The 19,951-nt window shown below is 35.5% G+C and overlaps 1 protein-coding gene across 2 annotated transcripts in view; it reads right to left on the bottom strand.

The window, feature by feature from the left end:
• Window positions 1-19,951, bottom strand: part of PHTF2 (putative homeodomain transcription factor 2) — a 118,700-nt gene that overhangs the window by 13,892 nt on the left and 84,857 nt on the right. For both annotated transcript variants that reach the window (XM_080818812.1, XM_080818811.1), the window contains 6 exons: window positions 16,950-17,136; window positions 14,721-14,876; window positions 9,805-10,023; window positions 3,121-3,249; window positions 1,366-1,638; window positions 1,024-1,155 (listed from right to left, as the gene is read on the bottom strand). In XM_080818812.1, the coding sequence (XP_080674938.1) occupies window positions 1,024-1,155; window positions 1,366-1,638; window positions 3,121-3,249; window positions 9,805-10,023; window positions 14,721-14,876; window positions 16,950-17,136 (1,096 nt within the window). The remainder of the gene's footprint in view (window positions 1-1,023; window positions 1,156-1,365; window positions 1,639-3,120; window positions 3,250-9,804; window positions 10,024-14,720; window positions 14,877-16,949; window positions 17,137-19,951) is intronic.

Below are 19,951 nucleotides of genomic sequence, written 5' to 3'. Positions count from 1 at the left end.
AAGCTAATAGGCCACTTCAATGAGGCTACTCATTGATTCGTTTTTTAAAAATTCTTTTTTTAAGCAGTGGGCTCCCTCTGCTGGTTTCTGATAACTATTCTAGGTACAAACAAAATCTTTAAGCTTTTTAATGAGTAGAAGTTGGTGAGATTTACAAAAAAAAAAAGGTGTCACACCTAAACAAACAAAACATATGGATAAACAAGCAAAAAGGCAAAAAGCAGAATCAGACCTATAAATACAATGAACAAACTGATGGTTGACAGAGGGAAGGCGGGTAGGAGGATGGTCAAAATGGGTACAAGAGAGTGAGAGGTACAGCCTCCAGTTATGGAATGAATAAATCCCAGGAATAGACAGCAGAGATTAGGGAATACAGTTGATGGTATTGTTTTTTTTAATTTTTTTAAAAGATTTTATTTATTTGACAGACAGAGATCACAAGTAGGCAGAAAGGCAGGCAGAGAAAGAGGAGGAAGCAGGCTCCCTGACAAGCAGAGAGCCCGATGCGGGGCTCAATCCCCAGGTGCCCAGGATCATGACCTGAGCCGAAGGGAGAGGCTTTAACCCACTGAGCCACCCAGGCGCCCCCAGTTGATGGTATTGTAATAGTGCTGTATGATGACAGATGGTAGCCACACTTGGTGATAGGAATAGCATAACACAGAAAGAAGGTGAATCACTATGTTGTACACCTGATACTAATGTAACATTGTGTGTTCACTATGCTTCGATTAAGAAAAAAAATTTTTTAAAAAAAGATATATTTAGGATAATCTGATCTTGAATAATCTACCTAAAATGTATTTAAGCCTTTTAGACCTCAGGTATTTTACTAGAAAGAACCAGTTAAACACCGATTTTGGGTTTCTGCATATGGAATGAAAAGAACACTACGGCCACACAGAACCACATTAGTACACAGGTGACTATACATTTAGATATACAAGCATATTGACAAAAAGACTAAAACTCTCATAGGGAGTAAGCATGCTAAGAGAACTTTTATCACCATCATTCTACCTTAAGATAGGACCGGAGAGATAGCCACATTTTTATATTCTGTACTTTCTTCAAACGGAAATGAGGAACCTCAGATTTTCGAGCCCTCCTTGCTGATGTTAAGTGTCCAAAGAGTTTTGCAAAAAGTAATCGCTAAAAAAGATTAGGATATGTATTAATTTTCAAGTAGATTACCACAGAAAAACAATAACTGACAAAATATGTTTCAAGTACTACAAAAACAAAACAGGAAAATAATTAGCAGGTCAAAATGATTTAATGAAATACTAAAATACTTCAGGAATTCTTTAAATATGAAAAGGATAAAATAATTCTCTATTCAGAATTCTATATTATACCCACCTGTTTGTAAGTTCTTTCTGCTACACAGAGCAAAAAAAAGAAAATCCACACAAGAGACACACGAACCACAAAACTTATTATAACCATAGAAAGAACTAAGACATCTTCATTAGAACCAAATGCAATCACATAAAGTTCTGAAGCAGAATGTGCTGTGAGTTGTTCCAAGTCTGTAGCTTGGGAGAGTCGGAAAACAAATGGAGTTAAACCCAGGATTAGAGAGATTGCATTTCCAAAAATCTGGTATCCTATTCCTGGTATATGGCTGTTCACCTTTATAGAGAGAAAGAAAAAAAGAAAAAAAAAAGATGCACAAATCTTAACTACAGTAAAATGAGCTCTTATCAAGCATTATTTTATTTACAGCCATATGAAACATTTTGTTAAAATATATGAGTTTTAATACACAAATAATGAAATTTAAATTGACTCAATGTTTGGAGAGCATACTACAGGAAAACTGTTAAGTCATTATGTCCTCAGTTTTTAAAAATAGCTCATTATCAAGATTTCTAATTCATTAAATAGTTGCAAAAGGATAAACTATGTTGGTCTTACCTAGATCTGGAAAAAAAATTCTATGTACCTCATTATTTCAAAAGTTAGAAATAGTCACAGACACTTTAATATTAAAAAGAATGAGAAGATCTCACATCTACTTAAGCTCAATTCATAAAAAGAAAAATCAAGAATTCTACTTATTTGATAAATTTGCAATTTGTGTTCTTCTTCAAATAGCTCAAAATACAAATGGATATCTCCTTAAACTCTAAAACCTTTTTAGAAGATAAGAGTATGTGGGGTGGGGGGAGGATTAAGAAAGGGGAGGGGAAGGGAATTATAGAAAAGTTAAGTGGAAATTAAATAATGGGAAATATAAGACTGCTAGGACTATGAGGGATCTTAAATACCAGCTAACTTTTTATCATCATATTATACATTCTGTAAATGACCTGCTGGTTCACAGGCAGTTAAGGTATGGAAAACCAACTAGATCCAAATCTCCAGAGACTTCTGCAAAAGTAACAGGAAGGAGATCAATTTCTAGAGCAGTTACTTTAATTTCTGTCCTTCAGAAAGCATGCATCATAGTTCTCATGCAACAGACAAAAGATAAGAAATTTAGGGTTGCAAGTTAAATCATGACTAGCTGTCCAGAGGAATCAGGTACAATTTAAAAACTGTGATGATCTGATAAAAGACACAATTTAGAATAGAAACTGAATAATAGAATAGAAATAGAAACAGAAAATAGAATAGAAATACAAATTAAAACCCATAGTTTTTGTACTCTACCTCCTCAAACTACTCAAGATTTTTACACCACTAGCTGCATTACTTCTATATATTTAAATGAGCAAGCAAGTATGCAGACAAATACTCTATTTTGAACTTTTGGTGTACTCATAAATAAATGAAGCAGGAGGAATGATACAGGAGAAAATAAGCCTTCATCAACACTTGTGTATGTAGCAGCTCCTCAGTTTGACCCATGAAAAGCAAAGAAAGAATAACATAAAAGAAGAAAATCTTAGATTGTACCATCTACTCTTTGTTAGAAGAATGAAAACAGCACAAGACGACAGTAGTTTGGTGATAAATCACCATTTAAATCACAATGCCAAATACAAATAACAGTCTTTTTCAGGTTGAAGAAATGAGGTAAGTTGTAAATACAACCTCCTGGTAATTATTTAATATATTAATAATCATTGTCTTATTCTTGAACTAAAAGGACAGAATTTAAAAACTCACTCTGTTCATTATCATTCCACTGATTTCAAGCACAGACATGTCTGCTTTCTTACAGTCATTGCCTTCCCATACGATAGCACTGATTTTTTCTAATCCCGGGTGGGAACTATGGAGCCAGGGCAAATGACTCTACGAAAAAATAAACAGAAATAAGTGAATCCATGAATAAAAAATAAACAGAAATAAGTGAATCCATAAATAAATGACACTAAAAAAACAAACTGGTGAATCCATGTATCATATTTTATAAATAGTATATATATCTGAACATGGGTATATGTGTATCTGCACACACCCAATATCAGCGACACTAAAATTCTATCTAAATATTGATTAGCATATACATTGAACAGTCAGCATATGAAATTACACAGTTATAAAAAATGTGTAAGTTAAGAACATCCTGTAACAGGTATTAGGCAAGCTACTGTTCAAAAATCCTGTAAAATGAGTCAGCAAAAGCACTCAGTTGTCAATCTGTTCACATAGCTACTAATATACTAATGTTCCAAGACAAATGGATACAAGTTTGTTCATATTACTGACTCTCCAGCTTATGGTCATTCAATACAAAAGCACATGACAGGTGCGATTTAACCTCTTTGAAAGACTAAATGGTGATACAATCTCATCCTGCAAGAGACTCTCCCTCACACCTCAGCCTCAGTATTTGATTTAATTACTTTTCTGATATTTTAATCTAGCAATTCCCCAAAGAATCAGTTTAACTTTTTTTTTTCCTTAGAGTAAATATTGCAAATGGAAATACATGGAACTAGAAGTACCCTCCCAAGGATAAAGCATCTCTCAACATTTCAAGAATAGAAAGATAAAAGAAAAACTGAAAGCCTTAATACAAAGGATCAGATGCTTAACTTTGGGGGTTGTTTTGTTTGTTTTAGCTTTATAATTTAAAAAATAAAACTGCAGGGCTCCTGGCTGGCTCAGTAGATGAAGCGTGTGACTCTTGATCTGGGGGTTGTGGGTTTGAGCCACACATTTGAGTGCAGAGATAACTTAAAAATAAAACCTTTAAAAAATTAATAAAACTTCAAAAATAGGATAGTTGGAGATTAAAGATAGCAATAAAATTAATACACTAATCTTTACATTATCAGATATTAATAAGAGAAGTTAACATTAAAAGAATAGACCCCAGGGGCAACTGGGAGGCTCAGTGGGTTAAGCCTCTGCCTTCAGCTCGGGTCATGATCTCAGGGTCCTGGGATCGAGACCCACATCGGGCTCTCTGCTTAGCAGGGAGCCTGCTTCCCACCCCCACCCCCGCCTGCCTGCCTACTTGTGACCTGTCTGTCAAATAAATAAAATCTTTAAAAAAAGAAAAAAACCAGACCCCCAAAATGGGATGAATCTGTTTACATTACAGTATTGCTAACTAATTTATACAATGTATTTCATTAAAATAACTTCTAACAATGAACAGAAGAATCTACTTATATTTATTCTCTGAAGAATAAAAATATGATTAAAATATGGTAAAGATATGTTTTTGAAAACTTAAGGAATATAACATTTTCCTGTAGGGAAAATAGAACTGCATTGATTCATTTTGATTTAAGATATAAAAAAACACTTTTATAATATGTAAGAAAGCAGATATGGAAAATTATCATTCTGACTTGTACATTAATTTTCTTTATGTAATGCGAGTAGCCATATTATTGGTAAAGCTCTTTTACATGTAGTTCATTTGACTATGAAGAAGTTTCCTCTAAAAATTTATCTTTTTTCCAAAGATACAGTATTTTAATATATATTAACCATCACAGCATATATTTCACTACTGGAGAGCCTTAAAAACTGTAAGATACTAGTTATTACCTATCCACTTAATTACACAAATATTCCACAATATTCTAGCTAGGAAAGAAGTAATTTGTACCAAAATATGTATCAAACTTTCCAAGGAAATCTAGTTAATTATGAAATGGAATGGAACTACAAAGCCAGAACCAAGTGGGAGAAAGTGAATCGTCTTTCAGTGTATACAGTGTACAGAGTGTACAGTCTGAGAGGCAAGTCTTCAACCACTGATTTACAGGCTTCTAATCTTTTTAAACTCTCAGTCTGTCAGCAGTGAATCAAAGGCTTCCCAATTACATGAAGCAAGGCATATCAAGAAGGTCCATCTAAAGAGAGAAATAGGAATTCAAGAAGTTCTTCACCCTCTTTCCTAAAGTATTCGTTTTGCCCAGCTGCTTTTGCAGTTACTCTAGTATTTGATACCATCTTCCTACTTCTAGTAGAAAGCCAGAAGGCAGGAGAAGAGAGCAACCAGAAACTGGTACCTTTAAAAAAGAATTAATTGAAAAACAAAAACAAAACAAAAAAACCAGCTCTTTATCTGTGTGTGTGAAATATATTCTGAAATAGCAGTCTTGTTGAAACATGTACTGCATACAGTGTATGAACAGCATTACATGAAACATTTTTCCAAAAAGGCTCAAGGAAAACATCAGAGAAAATAATTCAATTTTATAGTTTTATCTCAGTAAGTTTTTCAATCCAAAATTTGGAACTCTTTTAATGATTGTTCTTTATCCTCATTCAAAAGCTCAACTGCTTTGCTCTGTGTTCATTCAGAACTGCCTCAAAACCTTAACATTAAAGGGTGGCGTGTTTTATGTAGATTCACCACAACAACTGCTTTAATGGAGTTTCTACCTGTGGGAGCTGCACCCATTAAAATCTGTCTTTGCCTGCCAAAAAATAAATTTCACTTGAATATGGCCTCATACTTTATCATATACTCAGCCATGACTGGAGGAGAGAAATTTTCTGCTGTAGAAATGTTTTAGTTACTACTGCCAAAAAAACAAAACTACAAATTTGGTAACATCCTAACTGGAACACATGGATTCAAATGCTCATTGTTTCTTTCTAAGGAGGGATTTTTCAGTCTTTACGGTGGGCAGAAAACGGTCCTCCAAACCTAATATAGACCTCAATCAAATAAGAAAAAAACTGGTAGCTTTTCATTAAAGGGAGCTAATTTCCATTACCTGGCTGTTATTAAAATTGAAAATATTGATGTTATTTTTTAGAAGCCTGAGAATAATGTGCATAAAATCAAGTCTTTAATCCAAAAGCAAAAGCAATGTAAGCCTACGATACTATAATTAATATGCAGACTAGAGCATTAAAAATATTATCAGAAAAGGAGCAGAGTGGTATGAGAGATTTAGGGTCAATTTATTCTGATAGCATGCATTAAAAAAATGTATTTCCTTTCATTCATTCACCCAATTTTGTTTAAACATCTACTATGTACAAAGCACTGTGTGATTCAACAATGAGCAAAAGAACACATGGTCCCTGCTTCTGCACCTCTTTATGGTATCACTGGGAAAATAGCTCTCAGGCATTTTCCTAAACTTCAATTCCAGTTATTATGCTCAGTGACATAGGTGAATACCCAGATGACTCATCCAACACCCTATTCTCATGGATTGCTCACTGTTTTCTTCACTTCTTAAAATCCAGGGACCTACAGCTACTCCCATGGCCACGGCCTAGACCTTGTCAACACACTAAACTGCTCAACTTCTGAACTGAGTCTTCAAACACAGCTCCTCTTAACTGGGTTTCTCAAAACTTCAATTCCAAAATACTTCTGAACACACCCATTCTTCAATCTATAGTCCTTTCTTGGTTTCGTTTCGTTCTCAGTCTAACACATTTAGATACTTACCATATCCATTATTTCTTGGCCTCTCCTGTCCCTTGAATTGCAACTATTTATTGAGCACCTACACTGTGTGACTTTGGGCGCATTATTTAATTCCAAGCCTCAATAATTCTCATCTACAAAATAAATCTATACAAAATACATCCCATTGTCACAGGTTGTGAGAATTACGTGACATAACGCATCAAGATTACTATGCACAGTGCCTGCCAGACAGTGAATACTTTTTAAATGTTTGCTATTACTTACTACCACAACTATATTCCAGAGAATATCACACAAGTGTGTGGACTGGCAACCACAAATTCGTGGTTTCAGATTCCAGCTAGACCCTCAGCAATATGCAATGTGTTCATTGACTTGAATACATGCACACACATACTCTCCATTGCCCACCACCTATCTTGCCCACCTATATTGCCCACGACCAGCCTTCACCACCATCTACAAGCCTCCAATCCTATCATCTCACTTATTGTTAACAGACCTCCTGCACCCTCAAGCATCCTACTTTCTCCGTGTACTTCCTCCTCCTCCTATCTCAGCAGCAGATATGTTCTCCTACTTATCGAAGGCAAAACTTCCTAGATATGCTTCCCCTCCAGCACTTTAAGAAACCTCACTCAACAACTTCTTCTCCAGTATCTCTTCAATCCCTCCTTCCTGCTGTTCCCCTATGTACATATACACTTAAATATCTCACATCTCAGGGAGTGGGGACCAGAATATTCCCTCAATTCTATTTCCCCATCTTTTAAAAATGATTATGGCTTAATTTGTAGCCCAAATTTTTAAATTTTAGGATATTCAAACTTATCAATCTCTTCATTTTTTATATATGCTTGAGTTTTTTGTATCTTCTTTAAAAAATTCTTCTCTTTGGGTGCCTGGCTGGCTCAGTCGGTTAAGCATCCAACTCTTGGTTCTGGCCCAGGTCATGATCTCAGGGTTTTGAGATCAAGCCCTTACATTGGGATCTGTGCTGAGTGTGGAGCCTGCTTGGGACTCTCTTTCTCTCTCTCCCTCTGTCGCTCCACCTGCTGCTCACCCTCTCTCTGTCTAAAATATAAAATGAAATGAAATGAAATATAATATTCTTCTCTTATCAAGAGTAACAGATTTTTCTCCTATATTTTCTTGTCAATATTTAACATGTGCTTCTTCACATTTAGAAACTATCTGGAATATATTTTTGTGTAAACATCTGACCTACAACTATATACTGAAGAGTCCATCCTTTCCCCACTGGTCATAATGTCACTTACATCATTTGTTAGAGGAACCCATGTAGACGTGTACTACTTCAGGGTTTTCTATTCTGTCCCACTGGTCTATTTGTTTACATATGCCTTGGTCTGCTTGGGCTGCTATTAACAAAATACCATGGACTGGATGGCTTAGAAACAACAGATGTCTATTTCTCACAGTTCTGGAGGCTGGGAACTTCAAGATCAAAGTGCCAGCAGATCTGTTGTATGATGAGATCCTACTTCCTGGTTCAAAGACTACACTCTTTTTGCTGTAGCCTCACATGGTGAAAGGGGCAAAGGAGCTCTCGGAGGTCTCTTTAATAGGGCACTAAACCTACTCCTGGGCGCTCCACCCTTATGACCTAATCACCCCCAACCAAGGCCCCATCTCCAAATATCATCACCTTGGGCATTAGGTCTCACCATATGAACTGACAGGTGGGAGGGGCTGGGCACTCAGGCCATAGCATACAACTATACCATACTACCTATATTAATTACTATACTTTTAAAGTAAATTTTTATATCCAGTAAGGGAAGTCTCCCTGTTGTTTCCAAAATTGTTTTAGTTATGCTCGACATTTTGCTCTTTAATGTGGACTTTAAATCAGTCTAAGTTCTACCAGATAGAAAGACAAACATAACTGGTAGGATTTTGAGAGAGAAAAAGCAGAGATATTGGGTATCTCTGACATGTTTCTGCATTTAATAGAAATAATCCTAAAATTTCATTATTAAATATGATAGGTTTTTAGAAGGTTCTTTGGTAGCTACCTTTTAGCAGGTTAAGTAAGTTCCCCTCCTACTTTAATTTTCTAAGAGCTTAGTTGTTGGTTTTATTAGGATTTGATGAGAAGTTACATAAGAGAAAGAAGAGGAAGAGTGAGAATTTTAAATGACCATGGATTTCCGACTGGTGAGTGGATGGATGAAGAGGTTATTCGATAAGATTTTGAGAGCTACAAGAAAAACAGATTTGTGAGGGAAGATGGGGTGTTTGGTTAAATCTGAGATACTGGTGGGACATTAAAAAAAAGATATGGCATAGACATGTGCTGTCCAATATGGCACCCTACTCACAGGTTGCTATTGGGTACTTGAAAAGTGGCTAGTCCAAATGAAATGTGCTCAAAGGGCTCACAAGAGATTTTGAAGATGTAGTATAAAAAGAGTAAAATATTTCATTAGTATTTTTCATACTGGCTACATTTTGAATATATGGGGTTAAGTGAAATACATTAAAATTAATTTCACCTTTTTAAACATTTTAAAGGAGTCTACCAGAAAACTCAAAATTATATATGTGACTCTCATTAGATTTCTGTTGGATAGCATTGCTAAAGCTGTTGAGAGATAGAAATCTGATATTCATGAGATATAGATTTGTGAATTATGGTCTCACAGGTAGAGTTAAGGCCACGGGTGCTGATATGACCATGAAGTACGAAGGTATGCTGAATGAGAAAAGGACTAATGCATCTAAACACAATCTGACTTATAAAACTCCATTTACCAACAACTTCTCAGGAACATAAGTTTGCAAGGTAAGAGATACAACCATAATATAAATACTGAAATTCTATGCTCCAGTGAAGTCAGAAGAAAAAAAAAATCACAGGAATATTATTTTAATTGAATGTAGCTTTTTTTCACCTCTATAAAATTTGTACATACATTCAAAAGAGCTGGATTGAGAGCCCCAAATAACCCAATACTTAAACCAACCTGATGAAAAGGGTCGTCTCTATATTCTTTTTTCACACTTGGATTAATTTGAGGATTTTCCATATCTGTCTCACTGGTACAAGATGACCGGCATTCTGCACAGTGTAACAAGTCTTCCCATAATACATCTTCTGTTTCGGATTCTGGCCTTGTACTCTCAGAATCCTGTCTGGAACTTGAACAGCGAGAGCTGCAACTAGTACCCGATTTAGGGGCATCCTGAAATCAAGATATTCTTTGACATTAATACAATTTATGTACCCTTTCCAACTCAAAGGATTCTGTCAGAACCATACATTGCTACTTTTTGCTACAACAACAAACACACTGTCAAATGACAGTGAAATAGAGAGCAAACATTAAAAATATGTTAGTTTTTAAGGAGTAACAAAATTTCCTCATATCAAAATTTATTTGAAAAAGAGAAAAAAAATTTGATTTCACATCTCAGCTCAAGTGCTGTTTTGCATGCAAAGGTTGTGCCTGCTTCCTCCTAAATTTTTATACAAAGTTCAAAATTCAGGCAGGCAGAGACTAGCTTAGATTTGCATGGCTATTATTTTATCAGGATATATATTGGTATTATATTATCACTGAATATTAACCAACTTTAACTGATGTGTTTAATGGAGTTATTTTCTTACTCTCTTTTTTTAGCAAGAGTAGATCTCATGTATCTACTGTTCTAGTTTTTCAAACAGAAGTTCAATAAATTAATGTAAAATAAATAATCTATACCAGGAAGATAATTGCCAATTCATGTTTTTGAGATAATCTATGGTACAGAAGTGAAAAACTAAAAGGCACGAGTTAAGTAATTTCTAATCAATTTACTTTTTTCCTAGAAGTTGTTATTGTACAAAATAAGTACTTTTGAGTAAAAGTTTCATTTAATAATTCAAAATAACTTTTACTGAATAAAGAATGGTAACAGCCATCCCTTATAGCCAAGTATGCTGAAATTTTCAGATTTGTTTTTAGTTATCCTCTGTCACTAAGACTGTCAATGTTACCTTTAAAATGTTTTAGATGTATCCCTTTCTTCTGCTCATGGTATCACCAGAGTTCAGGCTTTATCACCCATGCCTTGTTTGCTATAAAGAGCCTCCTAATTGACCCCTATCTGAAAGGCCTTCCCTACTTTCCAGATTAATCTTCCTAAAGTGAGCTGTTTTTGTTTTTTTTTCCCCATTCCTCTGACCAAAGTTCTTCTTTGGTTTCCATCACTCTTCTGGATAAAGTTCAAACTCCTTCACCAGCAGCCTTGTCTTCAAATGTGCTACTTTTGGACTTTGTTCTCCACTCGTCCCTACCACAACCTTCTCCTCCAGTGACACTGGGCTACTCCCTTGCCCCTAAACACAGCTGGTTCTTTGTCCCTTTAGCCTCTGATTAGGTGCCTACCTTGTATCCTACCTTCCTTTACAGCCTCCTCAACCAAATATCAGGAAAACACCATTTCTCTCCCTTTCTAGCTGGCTTACCTTGTTTCTGATCCTTAGTTTAGTCTTCTGGCAATGGGGGATAAAACTATTTTCTTAAAGATACACTGAATATTAAATGAGGACTGTAGCTTTTAATACAAACCAGGGCCTCCACAAATGTTAGTTTTGAAGCCTTCTATTCAGAGTGATCCCTTTGTCCCTAAAGTGAGGTATTATTATTTATTTTCATGACAATAAATTTTACATTGCTATTCAGCATCTATAATACTGTCTATGTTATTAAATGTTGATGTATTTAAATTTCTCAAGTAAGTCGTGACTCTCAAATACACTGTAAGTCAATAGAAGACAAAAACCAATTTTTTTGCCACCTTTACCATACATAACAAAATATCTTGAATGAGACAGGTGATTGATAATTAATTTACTGATATTAGAATGGGACACCATGAATATATATTTAGTGTGTTGATTAGGGATTTATTTGTGGGAGGAGAACTAGCTGTTTGAACGAGAAGTAAAAATGTTTTCAAAGAAAAGAATTTCAGAAAGAAAAAAGGTAAGAATCAGTCTGCTTTGTTTTATAAAAAGCACTCCAAAAAGGTTTGATTCATTAATGTCAACCAGAGTACTTGAAGCATACACAGTTTTTATCACAACTGTTTTCATTAGATAGTAAGGTACAGAAAGTATTAAGTAACCAGTAAATCGCTAATTTAAAAAATTTTGGTAAAGCTAACTTATCGATGACTAATTTCTGATGCAGACTTGCTAATCAGATACAGAAATACAAGATTAAAGGCCTCATGATTATTTAACTGAAACTAATGGGTGATTTCAGGGATAAGGAAATATCTTTCTTTATAAAAGTATCTTGCCAAATACTGATTAATAAGTGGGCCACTTTACAAATGTAAAATCTAAAACTTATGACCTATAACCACTTATATGTCAAACAGAATTTTGCCTGCAACATTTAGGTGATTAATGGTCACTTTGAATTTCACTAAAAACTGCTGAAAAATGGCTAAAAATCAGAAATTTTTGAATTAAAGAAAATAGCCAAGTTAACAGCTCATTTAATTTGGTTCGGTCTGCTTATTTTAAATCTTTAGACAGATAGCTAAAACTGAGCATATAATCGAATTAAGGAGAGAAAAATTATTTGAAGGGAATAAGAATTTATAACATTAATGCTTTGTGCCAGGCAATTATGCATAATCTTATTTAATATTAACAATCTGACATGGGCAGTCTTCTCTCTCTACTGTACAGACACAGAAACACAGACTCAGAGAAGTTAAACAATTTTTCCAAAGTCACTTAAACGTTCTGAGTCCAAGCCCATGGTTTCTTCATTATGCTTCCCAACAAATGCTACCTCCATTAGAGGAAAAGCTAAGTTTCAATAGGGAACAAAAACTGAAAGATACTTGTAGAGTTAAACAAAGCAGGAGAGAGTAGGAAATAGGGTAAATGCTTAAAGGAAGTTATCAATTCCACAGGATACCTCTTATTCCTGAAAATCAAATAACTCCACCACCATCATCCAGGAGACTAGAAGACGACAACCAGATACACACAGCAGATAGCAGAAAAGGGAAGAACTGGGGCAGGGGTCGGGGTGGGAGAGTTGAGGGTAGAAGGAAAGGGGGGTTAAGTGAAAGTCTACACACTAAATGACAAGATCACCACCTCATACCCCCAAACCCCTTGATGCCAAACACCATGGCTGCCTAGTATAGTATCTACTACTCCCATACCACCAGAAGATTGGATGATTCTTCCAGAAAAACTAAAAATCCCTAAAAGTATATCTACAGATACTGACATATGGGAGGCTTAAAACAAATGGCTGTGCCCTAACCAGTCATTTTATGGTGAAGACCACGAGTTCTACCCAGACACAAAGTGCCTTCCAAAATGCTTTCTTTGTGTCTCACCCTTAAAGGAAAAATATCACCAGTAATTTGAAGTGAACAGAATAATAAATATATAAAGTTGTAAAAAACACTACAACACTGTTTTATCCTGTCTCAATATTACTTCTTCAAAGGAGTTTTCTTTTGCTTTTTTAAAATACCCTGAGGTTAAGCTTGATTTGAGAATCAAAATCTTGAACTGAAATGCAGCTTTTAAAATATTTTCTAGTCTAAAGCTCACTACTTTGCAGATAAAGAATTTGAAGACCAGGTTTTATTTTTAGGTAGTCTTTTACATCATTAAAAAAAGACTTAAAACAAATTAGCCTACTAGCTAATTAACAGTGTTACTTAGCTTGAAATCCAGAAGATTTTAGGCAACATATTTATTTAAAAGATAAGGTCAGTAGGATACTGATCTGCCCTTCAAGAATCTCAAGAGTTCAACATATAGCTGCAAACCAAGAAGGGAAAGATTCTGGGGTGAGACCTCCAAAGCCAAACAATTTATCTACTGGAGAGTGAAGACCTCCTTCTATAGAAGGCCCTAAATCCCTTCCAGTATGAACTGGCTTCTGACTATACTTAGTGTAAGACTGAGAAATTCACAAGACTGAATTTCACAAGGAACAGGGGACAGTATATCAGATGATCTTGGTGAAGGCAATCAGTAGACACAGTGGCATTAGTTGTGTCTAATGGCAGCCACTGAGAGAAGAAACACAGCCACAGTCACCGCTAAGATTACATAGAGATTCAACCACAGAGAAGACTGTATAAAGAACAAGTAACTCTTCTCAGCTTAAAACAATCAAGGTATTCACACTCCAGCACAGCATAATATATGATTTTTCAAATGATCATTTTCAAATGATGCCCTACATCATCAAGAAAAAAAATTCTAATACAGTCTAAAAAGAGAAGGCAATGTTTATCAAAAAAGTGTCATAAGTGACATTTGCCTTCAAGTGAGATAATGAAATGTTCTGTCCTTAGAACAAAAACTGAAAATATATTTGAATGAAATTCTTTTTCTATTGAAATAGTTTCAAGAGATGTGATAACTTCAAGAGACGTGATAAAGTTATAAAAACTATTTATAGAAAACAAATATTAATAAAGACAGAATCAAAGAAGAAACAAGAATTGAATTTTATAGAATGGGCAACTTAACTCAGTAACATGAAGAAAGTCACTTAGAATAACTCTGCTATGATCCAGAAGCTATAAAGCCTTTCAAATTGTGAAAAAGACTCACAGGAGTTCACAAAGTGTCTCTCTAGGATGGTTGTCTTTAAAAGTAAACAACAAACTGAACGTATGAATCTTCAGAGATATTGTACAAAATGAATACAAATGTGTAGCACTCTGTCATGTGTGTAATACCTAAATCTAAAACTGTTACTCTATAAATCCAGATCTTTAACAAGATATTGATACTGATGGGAAATATTTACTTCAATAATTATATTCAATTGTTGAAAGAAGTTGTAAATTAGTAACTCATAAAATAGGTGTGTATGCATATACATAAGGATAAAGTATATACCTCATGAGGGTAATGTTTCTTATAATGGTGTGACTTTCTGTTCCGAAGAATGCTCTCAGAAGTCCTGTCCACATGACGGCGTAAGGGGTAACCTGCTTCAGGACCTTCCTCACTGGAGACTTCATCAGAGACATTTGTTATTGTCCTTTGAGTATCCTAAGTTGGGAGTACACAAAGAGAATTACTGGTAATTTATGACTGTAGCTTTAAAACCGCAAAATTTTAAATTATACGTGCATACAGGTATACCTTCAAATATCTTCAAAAACCTCAAAGTGATTGAGTAGTATTACCTGATCTTCTTTAAAACTGTCTTAAATCAGTGACTATACTGTTATTTTAACTTTAAGAGTAATTCAACAGCCATTTGTCAAATACTGTTCTATAACATTTTTGTTCAAGAAAGGATTTGAAATAGCTTAGAAAATTAAAAATATAAAATAGGATAAAAGTAGAAAAGAGACCATTTAAAAGAAGCTGAGAAAAAGGAGATGAATTAATTACACTATTTCTACAAACCCCAAATGCCATCAATGATTTAATAATGACACGAAGCAGGAGGAAGTGGAGTTGTATGTGTGACACAGACAACATTATGTGCGCATCAATTTTTAAGAGACACCCAGATTTTGGAAATTCTGAAACTGAGAGCCCCAGAGCTTAAGTTTTATTCATATTTTTACGTTCCTCTCATATAACTTCATTAGGTAACAAATAGCTGAAAATGTGTTTGAAAGCTGTATGACTAAAAACTAATCTGTTGAGTGATGATAGTGATGTGAGGCCCACATGATCAGAGAGCTAAATGCTTCAAAAATCTAAAATCAGAGTAAGGGATTCTATTTCACTGCAGCCCATGCTATTAATTGTATAGCTACTGGTAATGAAAACACATGTATTGCCAAGTAGTTAGCACATACTTCACTCAAAATTGAAAAATCAACACAAATGTTAATGCTCACATTTCTATATGTAACAGAAACATTTTTAATTTGTCCAAAATTTTTTTTTACTGTAAGTTTTTTTTTTTAAGATTTTATATTTATTTGACAGAGAGATCATAAGTAGGCAGAGAGGCAGGAGGAAGCAGGCCCCCTGCTGAGCAGGGAGCCCGGCATGGGGCTCGATCCCAGGACCCTGAGATCATGACCCGAGCCAAAGGCAGAGGCTTAACCCACTGAGCCACCTAGGTGGCCCAATTTACTGTAAGTTTTTTTAAAGAAAAAATTATTTAACCCAAAAAATTCAGTGAAACAAAGACAGAGATGATACTGCATTAGGCTTTGTTACAATAAATGCAGGGTTTCTTTACTATTTTGGAAAAGTAAACAAATAATTGTTATTCTTTTTTTTTTTTTAAAGATTTTATCTATTTATTTGACAGACAGAGATCACAAGCAGGCAGAGAGGCAGGCAGAGAGAGAGGAAGGGAAGCAGGCTCCCCGCCAAGCAGAGAGCCCGACGCGGGGCTCGATCCCAGGACCCTGAGATCATGACCTGAGCCGAAAGCAGAGGCCTAACCACTGAGCCACCCAGGCGTCCCAATAATTGTTATTCTTAACAACTATATCCTCAATAAGAAATTTTTTTTTCAAATTAAAAACAAATGTGTTGACCCCAAAGGTAATGAAGGTAGGGAAAAACAAGGTAATATTTTCTTACAGGGAACAAGAATGAAAGGCCAGATTTCTAGTTCAGTTTCTAAAGTAATTTAGATGTTCCATTTAAACAAATTAGCACACACACACAAATGAGGAAAGAGAAGACAAGGTTTAACAAACATCAACTATAAATTATAAAGTGCCTTATTAGCATTTTGGAAAAATTGGAGCATCAATCAATTCAGAAGATGCCATGTTACATTGGAAATCAAATTTATTCATATAACTTTATTTGATTTCCAGCTTTATCGGTGTGATGTGTAATGGCTTACAGAATAAATTCTGGAGCAAATACAGAATTCAAAGGTGATTCCAATGTCTAAGTCACTTGCCATTCATTGATGTAAAATCACACAAGCAAACTATTTTTATTTTAATCTTTTTGGTGTGTGTTCAAACCTGTGTTTTATTTATCTTTTTAGTTCTTTTATTATGTTAGTCACCATACAGTACATCATTTGTTTTTGATACAGTGTTCTAAGATTCATTGTTTGCATATAACATACAGTGCTCCATGCAATACGTGTCCTCCTTAATACAAGCAAACTATTTTAAAAATCACACTTACTTTGCTGGGAATGTTCCTCAGTGTTCCTGGGTGCCAGGCTGCCTCTTCTGGTCGAACAGTTTCACACTGAGGTTCATGGCTTTGGATTCCCTCTTCACTGCTTTTAACAGTCTTTTTCCCTTCAAGGGATACATAGCCATTGTCAGTCTCCGTTGATTTATCAATTGAATTCTTTGCTTTCTTTGATCTAAAAAGAAAAAATTGCAAAAGCATGTTATGTGGACTTGCTTATTTTGGATGCGTTACTGAGAGAAATTATGATCTGTTAATTAAATCTGGTAGTTATAAATCTGGTAGTTATTTCTCAGAATTTTAATTGCTACTTTATTTTTATAATAAGTAACTTAGAAATATAATACCTATCATATAAAATAAATCAATAGTTGTAAATCAATGTCCTCATTCAGCTTACTTGATAGGTTTTTAAGTCTTAACAATAGCAATTCTAGGAGACATGCCCTAACTTACCAAACGACTCTTGGTCAAAATCACTTGGTCTTTGTGCAAAATCTATGATCAAAATTTTGCCAGTTTTATTATGGTTAACAATGTATTGTAAAGTTTTATTTAAAACACTGTTTCTGGGGCACCTGGGTGGCTCAGTGGGTTAAAGCCTCTGCCTTCAGCTCAGGTCATGGTCCCAGGGTCCTGGGATCGAGCCCCACATCGGGCTCTCTGCTGGGCAGGGAGCCTGCCTCCCTTCCTCTTTCTCTGCCTGCCTCCCTGCCTACCTGTGACCTCTGTCTGTCAAATAAATAAATAAATAAAATCTTCAAAAAATAAAAAATAAAACAGTTTCTATAATTATTAGGTTAATTTGTGTTAGTGGTTTAACTTGGTTTTAACACTTCCATTTACCCAAATACTTTTAGTATATATGTATAAATATCTCTGATAAATTCATTTTAGTGTACAAAGGAGCCATAGGACCTACTCTAACATAAAAATATAAAAGAAAAGGAAAATCTTATAATACAAGTTTCTAAATAATGGAAGAAGTAGAAATGAAGAAAACCAAAAAAATAAAGTAACTTCTTTCACCCACTGAAATAGTCCTGAAAAAATAGTACTCTCATGTAGCCATTAATTACCTAAAAGGCTACAAATGACATTCTTCATTTATAGGAACTTAATTTTTTCAATATACAAAATACAACATGGAAAGTAATAACTAAGACATTTTGATTAATAGGCTAAAGCTTGAGGGATCTTCTTCAAAGACTACAGTGAGTGAAAGAATAGCTATCCAAAATAAATGGTTAGCAGAAATACAGTTTAAGGCCCACACAAAATTAAAATGTGCTCAACGCAGATTAAGTTTATCATGAAATTTCTTGAAAAGCAATTGTATTTAACTTTACTTAAATAAATCCCCTTGAATTTTCTGCAGAGTATCCATTTTACAAGAAAAAAAAATTAGTATACTGCCTTCATACAAGTTAAAAAAACAAAAGTGTTTCAAAACACAGAAAAGAGGGGCACCTGAGTGGCTCTCAGTTTGTCAAGCGTCTGACTTTGGCTCAGGTCATGATCCCAGAGTCCTGGGATGAGCCAGAGTCAGGGTGGTGGTGGTGGGCGGGAGAGGGGGAAGCCCCTGCTCAGAGGGTAGTCTGCTGCTCTCTCCCTCTGCCCCTCTCCCCACCCATGCTTCCGAGTGCTCTCACGCTCTCAAATAAATAAATAAATAATCTTTAAAAAAATCGCACATAAGAATTACCTTTAACACTAGAGTTACTCAGTCCTGCTGGAATCTTTTAGAACTGTATAGGACCTTAGACCTCACCTATTCTAAATGTTCGTTTTGGAAACAATGGATCAGAAATATAAAGAGGTCTAAGCAACTTACGTAAGGTCCTACGACCACTTAGAGGTAAAGCTAGCACTAGAATACAGACCTTCTGACCATGAGGTTAATTATATCCTCTATACCACCTCCAAATGCCCACTCCTGGGGATATTCCTTGATAGGATTTCTTCTTCACACATTCATCAAAGTCTAGAAAGCTTTTGTTTTATACAAACAGACCCTTCTCCCTTCTGACCTTCTCCTGCAAGGTTACTAAAGGGGACAGAGAGACCTCACTTCCTACATGCTTCACAGAGCTCTGATGCTTTCTGATAATTCAGAACACATCCCAACAGAGTTCTAAGGTTCAGAAGTCCGGTCTTCTGACCCTTTTCTTTCTATATGACCCTAAGAGACATGGCAAGACCAAGGGAAAGAGCCACAGAACAAAGACCACTTAAAAGTGGCAGAGGGAGGTGCGCCTGGGTGGCTCAGTCGTTAAGCATCTCCTTTCGGCTCAGGTCATAATCCCAGGACCCTGGGATCAAGCCCCACATCGGGCTCCCAGCTCAGCCCCAGGCCTACTTCTCCCTCTCCTGTCCCCCTGCTTGTGTCCCCTCTCTTGTTATGTTTCTCACTGTCAAATAAATAAATAAATAAAATCTTTAAAAAAAAAAAAAAAGTGGCAGAGGGAAGGAGGAAAATGGATTAGAGAAGAGGAAGGGCAAAAACAGAAAATAAAAGGTACAGAGAAAACTTGTACCTTTTCTCCGTAATAAAAGAAATAAAAACAATAAAATAAAAAGTGATAAAAACACCAGCTACTAATTATCCCCATTACTTTGTGCAATGTGTAGATGTAGAAAAAGACCAAGGGAGGTAAAGATCCTAGTATCTTAAAAATGTGAGAAACTCAAAAGACAGAGAAGTTGTTGGGGCGCCTGGGTGGCTCAGTGGGTTAAGCCTCTGCCTTCAGCTTGATCATGATCTCAGGGTACTGGGATCGAATTCGGGCTCTCTGCTCAGCAGGGGGCTTGCCCCCCCCCCCCGCCTCTGCCTGCCTCTCTGCCTGCTTGTGATCTCTGTCAAATAAATAAAATCTTAAAAAAAAAAAAAAGAATTTGTTATTAAAAAAAAGACAGAGAAGGCGTGTGCTGGAAAGGTATCTATGAAGTTTCCTGGAAATTACACTGGGCTTGAACATTGTGCAACATGC

The sequence above is a fragment of the Martes martes genome (genome assembly GCF_963455335.1).
Source record: "Martes martes genome assembly, chromosome: 11".
NCBI lineage: Eukaryota > Metazoa > Chordata > Mammalia > Carnivora > Mustelidae > Martes > Martes martes.
Note: the sequence above shows the minus strand (reverse complement) of the source record. Positions and strands in the feature narration are given on the sequence as shown.